Source organism: Capricornis sumatraensis, chromosome 10, assembly GCF_032405125.1.
Source record: "Capricornis sumatraensis isolate serow.1 chromosome 10, serow.2, whole genome shotgun sequence".
Taxonomy (NCBI): Eukaryota; Metazoa; Chordata; class Mammalia; order Artiodactyla; family Bovidae; genus Capricornis; species Capricornis sumatraensis.
In genome coordinates, this window is record NC_091078.1 from 93,784,122 (window position 1) to 93,805,062 (window position 20,941).

General features: G+C 36.4%; 1 protein-coding gene across 25 annotated transcripts in view; it reads left to right on the forward strand.

Annotated features, from left to right (window-relative positions):
* The window catches only part of PBRM1 (polybromo 1), a 96,887-nt gene that overhangs the window by 15,656 nt on the left and 60,290 nt on the right, over positions 1-20,941 (forward strand). For 15 of the 25 annotated variants that reach the window (XM_068983027.1, XM_068983039.1, XM_068983047.1 and 12 more), the window contains 8 exons: positions 673-789; positions 3,310-3,378; positions 4,411-4,509; positions 7,022-7,104; positions 11,306-11,401; positions 11,991-12,082; positions 17,720-17,933; positions 20,427-20,568. In XM_068983027.1, the coding sequence (XP_068839128.1) occupies positions 673-789; positions 3,310-3,378; positions 4,411-4,509; positions 7,022-7,104; positions 11,306-11,401; positions 11,991-12,082; positions 17,720-17,933; positions 20,427-20,568 (912 nt within the window). Of the gene's footprint in view, positions 1-558; positions 572-658; positions 790-3,309; positions 3,379-4,410; positions 4,510-7,021; positions 7,105-11,305; positions 11,402-11,990; positions 12,083-17,719; positions 17,934-20,426; positions 20,569-20,941 lie in introns of all 25 variants that reach the window. The other 10 variants (XM_068983028.1, XM_068983033.1, XM_068983046.1 and 7 more) reach the window with 5 other exon arrangements.

The window sequence follows — 20,941 nt, forward strand, 5'->3', positions numbered from 1 at the left end:
ACACGACTGAGCGATTTCACTTTCACTTTAGTTTATATGTTTACTGTCTTCCTCAAGTAGAATGAGAGCTCCAAAAAGCTATCACCTTGCTCACCTAGTCAGACATCTAGACTCTGCCTGACAGGTAGGGACTGAAAATACTTGCTGAATGAGTGCACATGTTTAAAAAGAGGAAAAAGAACAGTAAAAGGAATTGCATCTCTCTTCTGCAACTTTAAATAGACATCCAGAGAATAAGTTTTACGAATGCATTCATACACCCTGCTGCCTTTGTCATCTGCAACACGTGTCCAGAGTAACTGGTTGGGCTGGGAGGAGAGGAATCTTGCTTGTAGGCATAATTCTCTTTGAAGCTAACTCTGGTGTTACGTTTTAACTAGTAAGTAAATGACTTAAATTCGAGTATTCTAGTTTGCTTTCATCAGTGTTACATTGATTCTTCTCTAAGCTATGTGGTCGGGGAGTCTCAGCTAATCACTTGTCTTATATGTTGAATATTTATTGTGAGTCTGAAGTGTGGTATTCATGAAAACTGTACTTAATGTAAGTATTGTTTAGAAGTTGCTCTTTTGAATTGGCTTTAAAATTTTAAAAGCTGTTTAATATCGGCATTTACTTTTGGATTTTTCTTATTCCTTTCTTCTCTCATTCCTCATACCCCCGTACTCCCAGTCTTCTCCAGGTTACTTGAAGGAGATCCTGGAGCAGCTTCTTGAAGCCATAGTTGTAGCCACAAATCCATCAGGACGTCTCATTAGCGAACTTTTTCAGAAGCTGCCTTCTAAAGTGGTATGTGATGCAGTTAAAGACAAGTGGATTAAAGTGTTGATTTTGTTCTTTTTTAAGTACTTCATAAATTCTCTTACTTCTTAGTAAATAGAGTAAGGGTAATGGAAGGTGTTGGAGGTAGCCGAGAGATCCTCCTCATGGCCTCAGCAGTAAGCACATAGGATATGCTCTGTCATTTTACTTCAGCAAAAGGTTATGGATTTTTTGTGTGTGTGTGTTTGGTTTTATGATTAGAAATTCTTTTCGTTTGTTTTCCGTTTTTGTGGTCATAAAATATGCAAAAATCTAAGATTTACCTTTTAACCAATTTAAGTACAAAGTTCAGTGGCGTTAAGTGCATTCATATTATTGTGCAGCTGTGACAACCATTTCCTTCCAAAACTTCTTCATCTTCCTACCTATTAAACAGGGACTCCCTACTTTTCCCTCCTGCCGGTTCCTGGAAACCACAGTTCTGCTCCTCTGAACTTGACTACACTAAGTACCTCGTTTAAGAGAAATCGTACAGTGTTTGTTTGTGTCTGGCTTATTTCACTTAGCCTAGTATCTTCATGATTTATCCACATTGTAGATTGTTTCTGAGATTTGTGATTCTTAAGTGATAAAATAAGCACATAAATTAAACCTTTTATTTATGAAAGAGAAGAAACACTCTCTGCTCAGGAGTCAGAATGAGAGGAAGATAATTAACCTCTTCCTGATAAGTACTCTTCTACCCCAACGTGGAAGAGGTTTTCTAGACCAGTGGAACCCTTTAAAAGTGTTAGAGCCCCAGGTGTCTTCACACCCAAAGAACAATTAACATAGTTGATGTTCCACTTTAGCTTTTGGAACTGCAAAAACTTCTATGACCTTCACATTCTTGTATTTCTGAATAAGGATGTACTTTCAGAAGTACTCCACTATACACATAATTTTAGAAGTACTCCATTATAACTCATTGTGAGCATTTTCTCTTTAAGAACAAGGACTGAATTTCTTAAGGATGAAGACTCTGGCATATTTTCTTTTGTGTCCCTGTCATGTAGTTGGAACCCAGCATGTCAGAGGCTTGCAAGAAGTGTTTGTTGACTGACAGGTGGCGTGCAGCTTTACCCATCAGTCATCAGCAACACTAGCTGTAGGACAATTATAACGTTAGAAATAGTGTATCTGAACACTGCTGCCTGAAGTGTGCATCTGATTAGAAAAGATATACTGGTTTATGTTGGTCATATGTTTAAAATGTTAAGAAAAGAAAAACAGTACGACAGTTCACTAAAAATTACATATGGAATTATCATACGATCCAGCAATTCAGCTTTAGATATATACCTAGAAGAGTGAAATCAGGGTCTTAATGAGATATTTGCACAACCATGTTCCTAGCAGTATAATTCACAATAGCTGAAACATGGAAAAAGCTCAGGTGTTCCTCGGTATGTGAATAAATAAATAAAGTGTAGTATGTAAACACCATGGAATATTATTCAGCCTTTTAAAAAGAATGAAATTCTTGACCCATGCTACAATAAGAAGAAACCCTGAACACATCATGGTAAGTGATATAAGCCAATCATAAAGAACAAATATTGTATGATCCTTCTTTTAGGAAGTATGTACTTTCTAAATATTGTATGATACTTCTTTTAGGAAGTACTTAACAGCTAAATTCATAGAAAGAAAAAGTAAAATTGTGATTTCCAGGGGCTGAAGGAGGGGAAGGTGGAGAGTTATTGTTGAATGGGTATGAAATTTCAGCTTGGGAAGATGAAAAGTTCTGGAGATGGATGATGGTGATGGTTGCACAATAATGTGAATGTATTTAAAGCTGCTGAACTGTACAGTTAAAAAGGTTAAACAGTAAATTTTATGTATTTTTTTTTTTACCACAGAAAGGAAATTAAGAGTACAGTCTCTGTGAAAAGTGAAGCTGGTCAGTCAGGAATAGAGGTTGGGTTGGGAAGATCCCCTGGAGAAGGAAATGGCAACCCACTCCAGCATTCTGGCCTGGGAAATCCCATGAACAGAGCAGCCTGGCGGGCTACAGTACATGGGGTCACAAGAGTCAGACATGACTTAGCAACTAAACAATTTTGCACCCTGATTTCTTATAGGTCCTTAGTATTTCACATGAAATAGGATATAATTGTGTTTTAGATGGCTGAATTAAAAGAGCTTATAAGAAACTCTTCGAAAACCTTCTGCTTCATTTCCCCACATAGATATCTTGGGATCTTAAATATAAAATTATCTGATCTGTGGATTTAGGAAATTTAAAAACATTAAATTGTGATATATTAGGTATATAACCAAATACTAACTGTAAAGTCCTACAGCATGCTCTTGGGTATCTCATGAAGCTTGTAAAAATCAAATGATTTCTGGTTCAAGTATAACAAAAAATATGCTGTACAACTGTGTCTTTAGCCTTTATCTCAAAAGCTGCTCAATTGATTAACAGATGATCAGTGTACTTCCTTGTTATCTCATTAGCTGGATACTTTCACTTATTAAGCATCCCTGCATTTTGTTTTTCAGCAATATCCAGACTATTATGCAATTATTAAGGAGCCTATAGATCTCAAGACCATTGCCCAGAGGATACAGGTATGAAGGTGTACCATATGTAGAAATATGTGGTTTAGGGCAGATTGGCCTATGGTCATTTTTTAGGCCTTTTACAGAACAGAAGTGGATATTTCTATAAGGAGTTACTATTAATAGCAATATAATGTAAACAAATTAGAGGTGTTACTGAATATAACTTTGAAGGAATCAGCATAGCATCCCTTTTGCATTTTTTCTGTAGGAAGGAAAGCAAAATTTTCATTGACTTAAGTGTTTTATAGTTTTAATAAGTTTTGCTCTCAGGACAAAAAGTAAAGCACATTGGTCATGGACATTTTTGATTGTGAAAGGTATATTGTCAATGAAAGGTTTGTTTATTTTTATTGACTTACAAGTAGTTGTAGGATATTTCAGAGTAAAAGTTACTTGCAGGCAACATGGAGACTGTAAAGCTAGTGAAGGTGCTTTGTTCTCTTTGTGTGTCTCCCTCCCTGTGTCTTCAGCAGTATAGATGGAATTGCTATAGGATTGCTGTGTGTTAGCTAGTTAATTCTTACAACACCTCTGTGAGGAAGATACTGTTATTTACAGATAAGAAAACTAAAACACAGAGATGGTAAGTCACTTGCTTGAGTCATCAAGTAATGAGAAGAGGTAGGATTTTATTTTTAAGGCTTTAGGATTTGAATCCAGATAGTTTGGCTCCAAAGTCTCTACTCTTTAATGAATTAGTTTTCATGAAACATTTAGAACAGTGGTTGGCACAGAGTAAACACTATATACTTGCTAAATAAAACAACTTTTACTTTATCTGATTTTTTTTTTAAAGTATAAGTTGTTGGTATGAGAATAACGTAGCTCTGGTTTTGTTATCTTTCTCAAAAACTTCTTTGTAAATGGACAGTAGTAATAGTCTATAAAAGAGAAGATGACTTTATGTATTGTTCACATATGTACTTTCCAATAAAGTCTTAGAGTATGGTGAGAGTTGAAAAATATATGGGTTTTTTTTAAGGTCATGTTGCTTAACTGTCTTTAAGAGTAACTGCTATATTTTACTGTATACTGTAGAATGGAAGCTACAAGAGTATTCATGCAATGGCCAAAGATATAGATCTCCTAGCAAAAAATGCCAAAACCTACAATGAGCCTGGTTCTCAAGTATTCAAGGTTAGTTTTGTTGTTGTTGCTTTCATTGATAAGAATACAGATTTTAATTTAGAGCCAGTATTTTTGTATAAGAACCATATACCATACACTTTACCCAAAGTGTATAATTTAATGACTTTTAGTATATTCACTGAGTTGTGTAGCCATCACCACAATGGATTAGCAGTCACTCTCCATTTCCTCCCAGTCTCCCTAACCCTAGGCAACTGCCACCAGTCTACTTTTATCTCTGTGAATTTACCTGTTTTCAACATTTCATATAAATGGAACCTTACAATTTATAGTCCTTTGTGACTGGCTTCTTTCACTTAGCATCGTGTTTTCAAGGTGTTCCTTTTGTATCATGTATTTCTTTTTATTCCCAAATAGTATTGAATTAAATCTATATATCATGTTTTAGTCACTCATTCATCAATTGCTAGGCATTTAAGTTGCTTCCACTTTTGGGCTATTATACATAATGCTGCTGTGAACATTCATGTATAAGTTTTTATATGCACGTATGTTTTCATTTTTATTGAATACACCCTAACCCTAACCTTGGAATGAAATTGCTAGGCTAGATGGTAAACTATATTTTTAACTTTTTTGAGGTTAAAATTGTTTTTAAATTATTCTTAAACCCACTGCACCTACATTCCCACTAGCAATGTGCAAGTGTAATTTCTCCACATCCTCACCAATACTTGTTTCTATTTTTGGTTTTGCTTTATTTCTAGTAGGTATGAAGTAGTATCTCATTATGGTTTTGATTAGCCTTTTTTTTCCCTGGCCAGTGCCCCGTGATTGTAGTTCCCCCAGTGGGAATTGAACTTGGGGCCAACAAGTTCAGTGAACAGTGAAAACCTGGAATCCTAACCACTCGGCCACCAGGGAATCCTTTGATTAGCATTTTCTAATGATTAGTGATGTTGAACATCTTTTCACGTGCATAGTGGCCTTTTTTACTCTTTGAAAAAAATTTTTCAGATTTTTAGCCCCCCTTTTAACTTGGGTTAACTGTCTTTTTATTGTTGAATTGTTACAGTTGTTTTCATCGTCTAAACAATAGACTTGACATATGATTTACAAATATTTTCTCCTATAGACTGTCTTTTCATTTTTGTGATAATATCCGTTGATGCACAAAAGGTTTTAATTTGGGGAATTCCTTGGCAGTCCAGTGCAGGGCTTTCAGTCCCTGGTTGGGAAACTGAGATCCCACATGTTGTATGCTGCAGGACCCCCTACCCCACCTCACCCCACTCCCCACCCGATCCCCCCACGCCCAAGAAAAAAACTTCTCAATTTTAATTAAGTTTTTAATTTTGATAAGTCCAATTTGTCTGCTTTTTCTTAGATTTCTTGTGCTTTTAATGTCTTACCGAAGAAACCATTACCTAACCTAAGGCTGCAGAGATTTATGCCTATGTTTTCTTCTAAGAATGTTACACATTTAGAGTTTTGAGCCATTTTGAGTTAATTTTCATATACGTGAGGTAGGTGTGAGGTTGGAGTCCACATTCATCCAGTGCCTTATGTTAAAAAGACTATTCTTTTCCTGTTGAATTGTCCTGGCAACCCTTTGAAAATCAGTTGACTATAGATCCTTGGTTCTAATCCATTCACCTGTGTTTCTTTTTGTTCCACACAAGGTTCATTTCTGGTCCACTTTGTAGTTAAATATTGATATAGTCCCTTCATTTAAACCTCATTGATGTAAAAGTCACTCTGTATAGTATCATATACAATGTAAAATGACTTTCATTGCTTTGCAGTTCTCTCCTAGAAGTTTTGTAGTCCTTCTACGAAATGAACTGGAGTGAACTGTTGCTTGTAGAAATTTCTCAGATTAATCATTTATCACTGGGAACTTAGCAAAGGGTGCTCAGAAAATCTTTTGGGAATAAAGTCATTTAGATTTACGGAATGCTGACTCACTTAGTTGCTTTTGGTAGTTAATTTTAACTTTTATCTTGCATCTGTTAAGGAACTTTGAGTGAGAATCAAGAATGAAGTCCTTGTATTGTTAATCCTTGATAAGACATTTGAGTAGTGTAGTACCAATTGTTGATGCAGTTAAGAATTTTGCTTTTTGGTCTGATTAATGGTCCTAAACTAAATTTTGGAGTGAAGGGAAACTGAATTTGATATATGCTATTAATTTAAGCAAGTATGTTCATCCATAATTTATTTATTTAGAAGTGTATTTTTGTTTCAATTTTTAGGTTAGTGTACACAGGTAGAGTCCATTGTATTCTCACCCCTGTTTTTTCCCTGTTCAACATTAGATCTTTGTCTTTTAGCTGGCTAATTGTGGAAGAGCTGAGAGGCTTCTCAACCTGTATTTAATTACAGAGATGTTTTGAAAGCTTGTAGAAAGGTTAGAGGATGCAGCTGTGTGCATACTGGATGGGAGGCTACTCCACATACAAGGAGTGCCATAGAAAGTGTCCAGTACATGATGGAGGGCATTTTAAATTGCCCATTTTTTCCTGTACTTTTTCTAAGCCAAGTAATTTTATCTTAACAGGATGCAAATTCTATTAAAAAAATATTTTATATGAAAAAGGCAGAAATTGAACATGAAATGACGAAGTCAAGCCTTCGAATGAGGTAGGTTAAAAAAATGTTTATGAAGTTCTTGTGCCTTTATTATTTGTCAAAATAGCTAGTAAAATCAATATAGTGAAAAATAAGATGTTGCATTTCGAGGTTATATTTACAGTTGCTAATATGATTCTGAAGAGAATAGGGTTAAATAACTCTTAATCAGTCCCTTCATTGTAGCTGAAAGGCTTTATTTAAAAAGAAACATTTTAAGATTTAACACCACTATGTACTTTTATTGCCTTGTACAGATATGTATATAAATATTTGTATATCATATTTGTATAATGCATATTACATATAATACATGTATATATAGGCAAAACTTGGAGATAACTGTGGGTTCATTTCTAGACTACTGCAGTAAAGTGAATATCACACTAAAGTGAGTCACACAAGTGTTTTGGTTTCCCCATGCATATGAAAGCTATATGTTCACACTAAACTGTAGTTAAGTGTGCAGTAGCATTAGGTCTAAAAAAGCTGTGTATATACCCTAATTTAAAAAGACTGTATTGCTTAAAAATGCTGACCATAATCTGAGCCTTCAGCAAGTTGTAATATTTTTGCTGGTGAATGGTCTTGCTTCTGTTGATGGCTGCTGACTGATCAGGGTGGTGGTTGCTGAAAGTTGAGGTGGCTGTGCCAGCTCCTTAAAATAAGACAACAATGATGTTTCCCACATCAGTTGACTCTTCTTTTCACTAATGATTTGTCTATAGCATGAGATGCTGTTGGATAATGTTTTACCCACAGGAGAATTTCTTTCAAAATTGGAGTCAGTCCTCTGAAATCCTGATGCTGCTTTATCAACTAAGTTTATGTTATATTCTCAATCTTTTGTTGCTGTTTCAATAGTCTTCACAGCATTTTCACAGAAGTAGATTCCATCTCAGGAAACTGCTTTCTTTGCTCATCCATACAAAGTAACTCCTCAATGTTAAAGTTCTATCATGAGATTGTAGCAGATCAGTCATAACTTCAGGCTCTATTTTTAATTCTAGTTCTCCTACTGTTTCTATCCCATCTGCTGTTATTTCTTCCACTGAAGTCTTAAACCTCTCAGAGTAACCCATGAGGGTTGGAATCCACTTCTAAGTTCCTGTTGATGTTCATGTTCTTTCCAGGAATCACAAATGTTCTTAACGACATCTAGAATAATAAATCATTTCCAGAAAGTTTTCAGTTGAATTTTCCCAGATCCATCAAAGGAATCACTATCCACAGTAGCTGTACCCTTACGAAATGTATTTCTTCAATAATAAGACTTAAAAGTTGAAATATCTTTTTGGTCCATGGGCTGCAGAATGGATATTGTGTCTGTAGGCATGTTAATCTTGTACATCTCCATCAGAGCTCTTGGTGACCATGTGCATTTTCAATGAGCAGTACTGTTTTGAAAATATTTTTGAGCAGTAGGTCTCAACAGCAGGCTTAAAGTATTCAGTAACATGTTGTAGACAGATGTGCTGTCATCCAGGCTCTGTTGTTCCATTTATTGAGCACAAGCAGAGTATATTTGTCATAATTCTTGAGGGCCCTAGGATTTTTCAGAATAGTAAAATGAGCACTGGTTTCAACTCTTAAGTCACCAGCTACATTAACCCTATCAAAAGAGTCAGCCTGTCTTTTGAAACTTTGAAGCTGGGCACTGACTTCTCCTCTCTAGTTGTGAAAGCCTTGGATTCTTCTTCCATGATAAGTATATTTTATCTGCATTGAAAATCTGTTATTTAGTATAGCTACATTTATTAATAATTTCAGCTAGATCTTCTGGATAACTTGCTGCTGCTTTTTTATCGGCACTGGCTGTTTCACCTTGCACTTTTATTTTATAGAGATGACTTCTTTCCTTAAACCTCATGAACCAGTGTCTGCTAGCTTCAGACTTTTATTCCACACCTTAACTCTCTCAGCCTTCATCAAATTGAAGAGAGTTAGGCCCTTGCTCTGGATTACGCATCCACTTATGGGATTGTTGTGGTTGGTTTGACCTTCTGTCCAGACCACTAACACTTTCTTCTTATCAGCAATAAGGCTATCTTACTGTGTTATCATTTCTGTGTTCACTGGAGTAGTACTTTTAATTTCCTTCAAAAACTTTCCCTTTGCTCTTGTGACTTGGCTAACTGGTGCAAGAGGCCTAGTTTCCAGCTGATCTCAGCTTTCAACATGCCTTCCTCACTGAGCTTAACCATTTGTAGCTTTTGCTTGAAACTGGAAAAAAAGGTGCAACTCTTCCTTTCCCTTGAATGCTTAGAGGCCAGTGTAGGGTTATTAGTTGACCTACTTTCAATATTCTTGTGTATGAGAAAATAGGGAGAGTGAGGAAAAAGGAAAAAGATGGGGGAATAGCTGGTTGGTGGAGCAGTCAGAACACACACATTTATTAAGTTCACTGTCTTACATAGGCATGGATCATGGTTCCCCAAAGTATTTACAATGATAGCATCAGAGATTACCACAACAAGTATAATAACATGGAAAGGTTTGAAGTAATTGCAAGAATTACCAAAATGTGGCACAGAGACGCAAAGTGAGCAAATGCCTTTGGAAAAATGGTGCTCAGATTTGCTTTATTTAGGGTTGCTACAAACCTTTAGTTTGTAAAAAGAAAAAGAAAAAATGCAGTATATGTGACGTTTAATAAAACAAAGCGTGATAAAACAAGGTATGCTTATAATATTGTGATATTTGCATCTATATCATAGGATGTATATATTTTCACTGTAAGAGTGTTTAGCCAGATGTCAGGAGATTCTAGCTTATCTTGTGCTGGGACTGTGACTTTGAACACGTCTTACTTCTAGGATTCCATTTGCTTCTACCTGAAATGGAAAGATTGAGTGGCTGCTTTTGTAGCTTTTTTCTGACTTTGACATTTGCTATGTTTCTGGATCCTCTGGTCACTGCAGTAACCATAAACTGTCTGGGATCAACCCTGGTTTATTTTTTTTTTTGCTCAGAGTCCCAGATTTTGCTCTTCGGTTTTTTTGTTTCAACAGAAACAAGTTCTTTCATATCAATAGTTGAAAAATGCCCTTATGCCAACATATTCTAACTTAACATCTGATCATTGGCAACCTCTATAAGCATAATTTTTTTTAATTAATTTATTTATTTTAATTGGAGGCTCATTACTTTATGGTATGTAGTGGTTTTTGGTGTACATCGACATGAGTCAGCCATGGGCGTACGTGTGTCCCACCATCCTGAGCCCCCCTCCCCGCTCTCTGCCCACCCCCTCCCTCTGGGTTGTCCCGGAGCACCTGCTTTGTGTGCCCTGCTTCATGCATTGAGCTTGCACTGGGGATCCGTTTTGCATATGGTAATGTACATGCTTCAGTGCTTTTCTCCCGTATTGTCCCACCCTCGCCTTCTCCCACAGAGTCTAAAAGTCTGTCCTATCTGTGTCTCTTTTGCTGTCTTGCATATAGGGTCGTCATTACTGTCTTTCTAAATTCCATATATATGTGTTAATATACTGTATTGGTGTTTCCTTTCTGGCTTACTTCACTCTGTATAATAGGCTCTAGTTTAATGCATCTCATTAGAGCTGACTCAAAATGTGTTCTTTTTAATGGCTGAGTAATATTCCATTGTGTACGTACCACAACTTCCTTTTGCGTTCATCTGCTGATGGACATTTAGGTTGCTTCCATGTCCTGGCTGTTGTAAACAGTGCTGCAGTGAACATTGGGGCGCATGTGTCTCTTTCAATTCTGGTTTCCTTGGTATGTTGGCCCAGCAGTGGGATTGCTGGGTCGTATGGCAGTTCTCTTTCCAGTTTTTTAAGGAATCTCCACACTGTTCTCCATAATGGCCGGGCTAGTTTGCATTCCCACCAACAGTGTAAGAGGGTTCCCTTTTCTTTGCACCCTCTCCATCTTTTATTGTTTGTAGCAGAGTCCCAGATTTTGGAGCAAAGACTCCTGCATAGTAGAGGCTCAGCAATATTTGAGTCTTCCCTCCCCCATTCCCCACCATGCCCTGCGGCATGTGGAATCTTAGTTCCCCCAACCAGGGATGGAACCTTTGCCCCCTGCAGTGGAAACGCTGAGTCTTAACCATTGGACCGCCAGAGTAGTCCCAGAGTGTATCTTTTTTTAAGAAAAGAAAAGGAAAATGGTTGTTTTCTTTTTGTTTATCCAGCATTATGATTTCAGCTGTTAGTTTTCTGAGTTTTTTTAACCTTGTCTCTGGATAGGACTTCATCAAATTTGGCTGCAACCAGGCTGACAGGTCCTTCGCACAGTAAAGGCAGCCTTGGTGAAGAGAGAAATCCCACTAGCAAGTATTACCGGTGAGAGAGAGTGTCTGAGAGCTGACCCATGTTTATGAGGATAAGCATGCTAGCATTTTCTTGATGACTATCTTGAAGTAATATCTTTGAGTGTAGTTGGCTTATTTTATGAAACTTTGTTGTCAGATATCTTATTTAAAAAGTATAGTAGGCCTGACTTCATGTCTGAGAAATGCTTAAGCAGAAATTGGCAGGTAGTGTTTAAAATTACCAGTAAAATGTGTCGTAAAATACTGAAAGAGTTTGTGTTCATAATAGATTTTATTTTCATTGTTAAAATATGAGCATCTTTAGAATTAACCAGCAATTTTGAGTGAACCTTTATTTTTCATAAAAAAGGAGTAGTGCTGCAAGTAGCCTGCTTTAAGGGCTTTCTATCTCTACTTCCTCTTTTCTGAGAGAAAAAATTTAGTCTTGGTTAAGATTGATTGTGGGGGATAGAAAAAGTACAAAGTAAATAGAGGAAGCAGCTGAATAGAAACTCTTTCTTTGATGTGAATGCCTTATTAACAGTTCCTGTTTCCTGTAAAGTAACCAGATTTTTATAACATCTTTCCCTGCCTTCTAATTGCTTGTTTTTTCCTTGTAGTAATAAAAGAGCAGTCCAAGGGGGTCGTTTATCCGCAATTACCATGGCACTTCAGTATGGCTCAGAAAGTGAAGAGGACGCTGCTTTAGCTGGTAGGCATTAAGTTGTGATTAGTTATGTGCCATCTCAGTGAATCCTTCTTCTTAAGGAAAATTGCAGTTATTTTGGTCTGGCTGGGAGTTTGTCTGTTTTTGGAGGACACACTTGTTTTGTTACGTTTTGATTGCATTCTTGGTTGTCAGACTTACCAAGAACTTACTACTGCTTTATTTTGTGTTAAAGCATGAATCTAAGTAAATAAATACTTGTGCAAAAACATTGTTTTGATAGCCTTGGCGGATCCTGGTTTCAAACCTGTGATGGTAAACAGTGCTGGTCATGCATGCATGTGTGTGTGCTCAGCCGTCTTCAGCTCTTTGTGACCTCATGGATTGTAACCCATCAGGCTCCTCTGTCCATGGGATTTGCCAGGCAAGAACACTGGAGTGGATTGCCATTTCCTCCTCCAAGGGATCTTCCCAACCCAGGCATCGAATCTGTGTCTCCTGCAAATCCTGCGTTACAGGCAGATTCTTTACCACTGAGACATCGGGAAAGCCCAAAGTACTAGTGACACCATCAGGAAATCCCAGGAGGACATTCACATCACTTTAGATTTCTAGATCACTGGCTTATATTTTCAGTAGACTATAATGTCTTCTCACCTACAGCTTATGATTTAAAGATAGCTGTAAATTATGGCAAACTTTCATTTAAATAATTGGGTACCGGAAATTCGAGTAAAAGCACACACTTCATAAAGGAGTAATAACGCAGCTATAGAGGTATATTTTCTGTCTTCCCCCTAAGTGTGATATTTTTTATATGTAGAGATAAAATTTGTTTTATGGAATTACTCTTGATTTTATAATCAAGTGTGACACAAAAGATTTTTCTAGCTGTATCTTTATTTTCTACTAAATCTATAGAAATTCATAATTATTGTAGACTACTAAAGTATAAATTTAATTTTTTGATTGTCATCTACAGATTATATTTTTTTAAACTTGTCAGTCCTTATCAAAAATTGAAAGAAACTTTTCTCTTTTCATTAGCTTTCTTTTTTGCCAACTATAGAAGTGACACACACATTTTTAGGTTTTCTTCTAGCATTTGGTTACTTCATTAACTTTATAGTAGTATAACAAATTGAAGGGAAATCATAGCACTTATAAGATTCTTACAAAGCGTTCATTGGCTTTTTTCCCCCCCTAATAAATAGTACTTTTGTCACGAGAGGATTCTTACTTAGTAACCTCAGGTAGTAAAACAAAGTAGATGCCAACGAAATTTGTGTGTTGTAGATCCTTCAGGCTGTTATTCAGAACCTGTTCATCCTTAATTTAGTCAAAGTTTAATATACTTGGTTTTCTGCTTCCTGTTCCTGAAAAAAGCTTTAGAGGTAGGTACAGTGAAAATAGCAAAGAAAGGATAACTCATGATCTTGGAGCAACAAGAAAGCTGATGGAAAGAAGACATAAGAATTAAAAGTATGGCTTGGCATCTTGAGGTGATTTGTCTTCGAGGCAAACCACATTGTGTCTCCCTGAAGGGCAGCGAAGAAGGTGGAGAAAAGCACCTACTTGCAGTTACTTTAAGAAGAGCAATGAGGTGGACAATGGAATACGAAAAACAGATAAAACTTCCAGTCTTCTCCCACCAAAATAAGGCAAGAAGGCAAAAAGAAACATAGAAAAAATGTGATAAATGGAAACAGAGAAACAATTCCTAAAACTGTAACTGAAATAAATGTTAGTGGCCTGAATTTGCCAATTAAGACAGTTCCAGATTGGGTATTTTAAAAATCAAGTTATATACTGCTTACAAGAGACACATCTTAGGAAAAGTGAATGTAAAAGGATGGAACAGAAAAAAGATACCCCTGGCAAATAATAACCAGATGGTATTTACGTTGACTTTTGCTAAACTGGACTTTCAAACAATGCATTTCTAAAGATAAAATGAATTTACCTTATACTGATAAAAAGTTTATTGCATCAGGCAGATAAATCCTAAAAGGGCTCAGAATATATAAAACAAGCAGATAGAACTTGGAGAAAGTATCAACATTGCTGTTAGAGTGGGAGCCTGCTTCTATCAATTTCTAGATACACAGCCAAAAAAACCAGTGAAGACAGGGAAGACTTGAATATAATGCCTCAAAAGTTTATTTGTTTCCTATTTCTGCTAAAACAAATTGCCACAAACTTAGTGGCTTAAAACATCACAAGTTTATTCCCTTCTGCTCTCAAGGTCAGAAATCTAATATCAGGTTGTTGGCAGGCCGATGTCCTTTTGGAGGCTGTAGGGGATAATGGACTTCCTTACATTTTCCAGTGTCTAGAGGCTGTCCGTATTCCTTGGCTCATGGCCCCTTCCTCTGCATTGAGAACACAGCATTTCAATCTCTACGTGTCTCCCCATCTCCGTCTTCCTTTGACCTTCTTGCCTGTCTTTCATAAGGATCCAGAGATTAATCCAGGATAATTTCCCAAACTCAAGATTCCTTTCAATCATATCTGCAGTCTCTTGCCATTTAAGTAATATTCACAAGTTCTGTGGATTAGAGCATAGATTTGTGTGGGGGCTTATTATTCAGCCTACCACAACAAGTTGGTTATTAACAGGCAAGTATTCTACAGTTAGAGAATACATGTTCTTCCCTGGTTCACATGGAAGATATACAAAAATTGGTCATGTACTTAGCCATAAAACAAATTTCAACAAATTTGAAAGATCAGGTATTATACAGACCATATTTCTGACTGTAATACAGCTGTGATAGCAACTAATAATGAAAAATAAATTTTTTACTTAGGTTTTTTTTTTTTTTTTTAGTAGATCTTTATTTAAAAATCCAATCTGCCAGCTTAGTGTTTTCCACCAACTTGGGGAGCAGAAACCTCTCACAGGCTTCATGATCTTTTGCTTACGTGTTTTTTTTTTTTTTAAGATAAAATTTTAAAAGGAGTAATTGTAATAGAAATTTAATTACTTAAATTTGAACAGTAACAATAATGAAAATAATACGTATCAAAAACAGTGGAGGTGCCACTAGTAGTTCTGACTGCTTCTATTCAGAAAGAAAAGCAGCTGAAAGTTAATGAACTAACAAGCATCCAAGATAAGTAAATAATAAGAAAAACAGAGATGTTAGATAAAAGATGGTAAAGCCAAGGACAAGAGATAATTCTTTAGAAAGGAAATCTCTAATGGAAAAGATCAATGAAGTCAAAAATTTTCCTGTTACAGCTCGTAATAAAATATGTAAATCTATAGCAAGATTGTAAAGAAATAGAAGGCACAAATAAAATATTAGGAGAAAAAGAGCATATAGAGCATATATAGACAGCGTAATGCAAATAAATTTGAATGTTTAGATAAAATTGACAAATTCCTAGAAACTGATAAATGCCTGAAAACTGATTCAGGAATAAAAAGACTGATGAGTCATATCATCACTAAAGACATTAAATTGCTAATTAGAGATACTTCTGCATTGAAAACACCAAGCCATACGTTCAAGGAACAGAATTATATAATAAACTCCTGCAGTGAGTAAAAAAAGAACTCCGCAATTTATTCTTTGAATCTGATATAAAACCAAAACCATACAAAATATAACCACACTGTATCTAGCAGTATTTGCAATCCGCATAAGCACACTGTATCTAGCAGTATCTGTAATACACAATAACACAGTTGGATTTATTTCAGGAATACTAGATTCAGTTCAGTTCAGTTGCTCAATCGTGTCCACCTCTTTGCAACCCCATGAATCGCAGCACACCAGCCCTCCCTGTCCATCACCAACTCCCAGAGTTCACTCAAACTCACATCATCGAGTCAGTGATGCCATCCAGCCATCTCATCCTCTGTCTTCCCCTTCTCTTCCTGCCCCCAATCCCTCCCAGCATCAGAATCTTTTCCAATGAGTCAGCTCTTCACATGAGGTGGCCAGTATCTGTAATACACAATAACATAGTTGGGTTTATTTCAGGAATACTAGATTAGTTCAGCATAAAAGATAAAAGTATTATTTACTGTATTAGTAGAATAAAGGAGCAAAACCATGACGTTGGCTCAGCAAATGCATTTGATTAAACTACAAGTCTCATTCATGATAAAAGCTAAGCATACTAGGAGTAGAAGGGGACTTTCCTAACCTGATAAATGCACTTTCAGTGGAGAAACATTTGTAGTATTCTCCTTACCATAAGAAACAAAGTTTAAAATGTTGTTGTTTCTTGTTCAAAGTACTAGCCAGCGAACAGTGATAACAGTGAGACTATAAGGATCAGAAGAGAAGGGTTTATAAGGATTGCAGTCAATAAGAGTACTTTTTGAGTTTTCTATTTAAAAGACTACAGATAAATTGCTAGAATTAATAATAATAAAATGCTAATGTAAATTATTATACAAAAATTGACTTCATTTCCAGAATCAAAATAAAAAGAAAATGTAATTTTAAAAAAAGATACGGTTTATAGTAACAGCAAAATATATTGCTAAATTTAAATTCAATAAAACATGTGCAAGAGCTTTATAAAAAGATTAGAGGTAGTGGAGTCAGGAAAGACTGCATAGTTTCCAGTTTCTGGCTTTGCTTCTAGCTCCTTGACTCTTAAATCCCTTCTTGACTACTTTACAGGCCAGATGACCTTGGGCAGGTCATCAACTTCTCATGTCCAGTTTTCTCCTTTGGAAAAGAAATGACAGTACCTGTTCTGTATGGTGATGTTAGGATTACCTCAGAATGGTGCTTATCAAGCTCTTAATATGTAACTAAGTACTGAATAAGTGATTCTCATACTTGCCTGGGAGACATAGTGATTTTGGTTATCCTGATCCATCAAGAAATAATTTAAATCAGGTCCTTATACACTGTTTAAGAGTTCAGAGAAATGAACAGTATATTTTGTATTTCTGTTAAAGTGATTGCATGTTTTGTTTTGGTGTTTCTATGATTAGCTTCTACCTAAAAGTTTTCTCAATAAAGGAAAACATGTTTCCTAAGGTCTGCTACAGGTAAATCTCTTTGATTTTGCCTCACTTTAAGTCAAATTTGTCAATACCAGCCCCCAGCTACATTTATCCTAAGCTATATGCTGTCGCTTTAGTTCTGGAGATCTGAGAATAACTGCTCCTTTTCTTGTCCAAGCACACATAAGCAAGGATCTCCAAAGATGGCAGAGAAACTGTTTTGTAACCTTTTAAAGACAGACAATTAGGGCTTCCCTTAGGTAAAAAAATCTGCCTTCTATAGAGGAGACTTACAGGAGACTTGGAGGAGACAGGGGTTCAATGCTTGGGCCAGGAAGATCCCCTGGAGAAGGAAATGGCACCCCACTTCAGTATTCTTGCCTGGAAAATTCCTATGAACAGAGGAGCCTGGCAGGCTGTGGTCTGTGGGATCACAAGAGTCACAAGAATCCTACAGGACTGAGCAACTAAATTACAGCCACCAAGATAGTATAACTTTTACTATGTAACATTCTGTTTCTATGTAACATTTCTCTTAAGTAAGCATACACTTTTACTAAGCATTACTAACAGCATATTTAATAAAGGCTAGAGACTATTCTTTTAAAATAAGTATTCTCAAACACAGCATAATCTGGAAGGTTGTTAAAAGCTTTAAAAAATGTTTTTTTTAATTCCCCTCATAAATATCTTTTATGTCTTTGTAGCTGCGCGATATGAAGAAGGAGAATCGGAAGCAGAGAGTATTACTTCATTTATGGATGTTTCAAATCCTTTTTATCAGCTTTATGACACAGTTCGGAGCTGTCGGAATAACCAAGGCCAGCTAATAGCTGAACCTTTTTTCCATTTGCCTTCAAAGAAAAAATATCCTGATTATTATCAGCAAATTAAAACACCCATATCACTACAACAGATCAGGTAATATATCATTTACATTACTCAGTATACATCTGTTTTCTTGTGATTGAGCCTGTGCATATATCCTTCATTTCTAAGATGGATGAGGATATAAAAATGTTTTTCGTATGTCTAGACATGAACTTAAGCATGTACTTAAGCATGTGATATGCTTAAGTATCACACCATTGTAAATATGAGAAATAAATTTGATTAGCTACAGATTACATTCTTTGTATTACAGTAGTGTCAAGAGACAGATAAACAGAAGGTATCCCAGCTACTCATTTGTGTGTCAGATTATAGATTATAAAAAAAAATTATGCAGCTCAGAATTTAACTCTTTATTTCTTACAACTGTGCAAAAATTTCTCTTCCTATTCCTTTTATTGATATTTTAATCACAACAATTTACCTGCATGTAAAATTTTGTATCTTGGTTTCCCTTTTGAAGGGTCAACTCTTAGGGCATCTAATCTTCCTTTCCAAGGATGCATGTTGAGCCAGTCGTGCCCCATAGGAGCTGGACCATCTTCCTCTGTGCTCTTTCTTCATCAGAGCAGCAGGGAAATCTTGAGCAGTGCTGACCAGTAGCACTTTCTGTGATGATGAAATGTTACTTTATCTGTACTGTCTCTGGTAGCCACTCGACATATGACTGTCGAAAACTTGAAATGTGGCATAATGAAACTAGATTTCAAGTTTTACTTTATTTTGCTGTAAACAGACATGTGTGACCACTGTATTGCTCAGCACAATCCTAGGAAGATGTGTTAGCAGAAGGAATATAGTTGAGTGTCATCAAAAGCAAAAAAAAAAGAAAGGGAAGGGTAGGGAGGAGCTCGACAACATGGCTACATAGACCATCTTAGTTGTGCTGGGGCTTGTCATCCCCATGCTTTATTTCCTGTTCTACCCTTTCCTTCCCACTCCCATCCTTGATTAATATCTGACTGATAAATATCTGCAGATTTGTTATAGATTGTCATCTGTTAATACTAGTTTAGGTTCTCTATTGTTCTTTGTGGGTGTTGAGAATATCCAGCATGTTATCCTTGAAGTTAGCATGAATAAGTCCGAGGCTGTAATTTAAACTCTTGTTGCTAGCCACAGGTAGTGAGAGCTGAGTATGTGCTTAGTTGGTTTTTTTTTTGCTTCATCCCAGAGAATCAAATGTTCTATTATAACATTCTTATCTCTGTAAGCACTTCATGGAATCTATATATGATTTTAGTAAATTTTAAGTAAAACTTTACATGTGTAGTGAATGATGTGTCATTCTAAGAGCAAAGTGTGGAATCTCTACATTAATTCTGTGAAGCTGTACACATAATGTGGTTCTTTACCTAATATTGTTTTTGTGATTTTGATGGGTAGCAGACAAGTGCTTCAGTCAAGCTTTAAAAGTCTGTCCTGTCTAAATCCATATAGCGTTAAGGCAGACTGTGATGCTTCACTTTGTACCAGGTGTACAGGGACTTGTGATAGCCTTAGTGTTAGTAATAGCCTAAATGTCTGAGACAGCTATTACAATTCTTAAGACTTAAAGTAAGTAAAAACCTCAGTATTAAGCCATTGTGATTAATTACAGTTGTTTGTGTTGGAGGAAGAGTAGCAGAAGGACTCTTAACATTACTCTGCCTCTCATTACCATCTTAAGACTGCTCTTCAGGGAATTCCCTAATGGTCCAGTGTTAAGACTCAGCACTTTCACTGTGGGGCCAGGTTCAATTCATGGTCGGGGAACTAAGATCTCACAAACAGCACAGCACAGAACCACCCCCCTCCCCCAAATAAAAATGGACTGCTCTTTATTTCCCTTATGCAACTCCCCTGGAGGTTAATGTTTATTATTCTACATGTTCCTTCATGTAGTTGCCAGTGCTTTCTCTTTTCTTTAACTCTCATCAAGAGGAATGACCTCTTATTTTCTGAAATGTGTAAATCACCATGATTCTTCATTACGGTAGCTTGAAACCTCCCTGATTTTTATCTCTTCCTAGGGTTTGCATGTAAGGGCTTCCCTGGTGGCTCAGTGCTAAAAAAAATCCACCTATGAATGCAGCAGACAGCAGGTCTGTCCGTGAGTCGGCAAGATCCCCTGGAGGGGGAAATGGCAATCAGCTGTAGTATTCTTGCCTGGGGTTGCAAAGAGTCAGACACAGCTTAGCGACTGAACAACAACAGGGTTTTCGTGTAGCCGATACCAGGATTTTACCTTAGGAGTTTTGCTAATAAGTTTGCTTTGTAGTTGACCACCTTACTAGGTTCTCTTATTGCTGCTTGTAGTGTTTTATTCTTTTGGGTTTTCAGTTAAATTATCATGTTGTCTAAATATAGTGGTGGTTTTGTTCCTTCACTTTATATTTGGAAACTGTCACTTCCAGGCCTCTAGTCAGTATCACTGGTAAACTACCTTGTAATATTTGTCAAGATTTTTGCACTGAACTTTCAGGAAGGGTGTTTCTGCATATTCAGAATGGAAGGTTCTAGCCCTGTGTTTATCTTTCACAGAACAAAGCTAAAAAACCAAGAATATGAAACTTTAGATCATTTGGAGTGTGATCTGAATTTAATGTTTGAAAATGCCAAACGCTATAATGTTCCCAACTCGGCCATCTACAAGCGAGTCCTAAAACTGCAGCAAGTCATGCAGGTATAATTTCTTGGTTTTGCTAAGTTGTTGTATGTATAATTGAGTGTGTTAAGATATGTGATTTTCCTCCAGCAATGTCAGGTCATTCATTTTAGCCACAAGTACTGATTTTTTTTTTTTTAGTATTTTTCTAAGAGCTTTCAGGACTATGCAGCGTAGAAATAATAGTTTAGACTGGGTTAGCTTTGTGAGTGGAAGAAGCAGGGATTTGTCCCTGAGGAGTAATTTTAGGGTTATGAGGATGCTTCCCTCCAATCACAGATGCTATTTTGCATTCAGATTTTATTTATTTGGTTCTAGACACTGTCTCTTTTGAGGTAGTGTTGGTTCTAGGAGAAGGGTCATCTTTAGGCTAATTCATCATTATACAGTG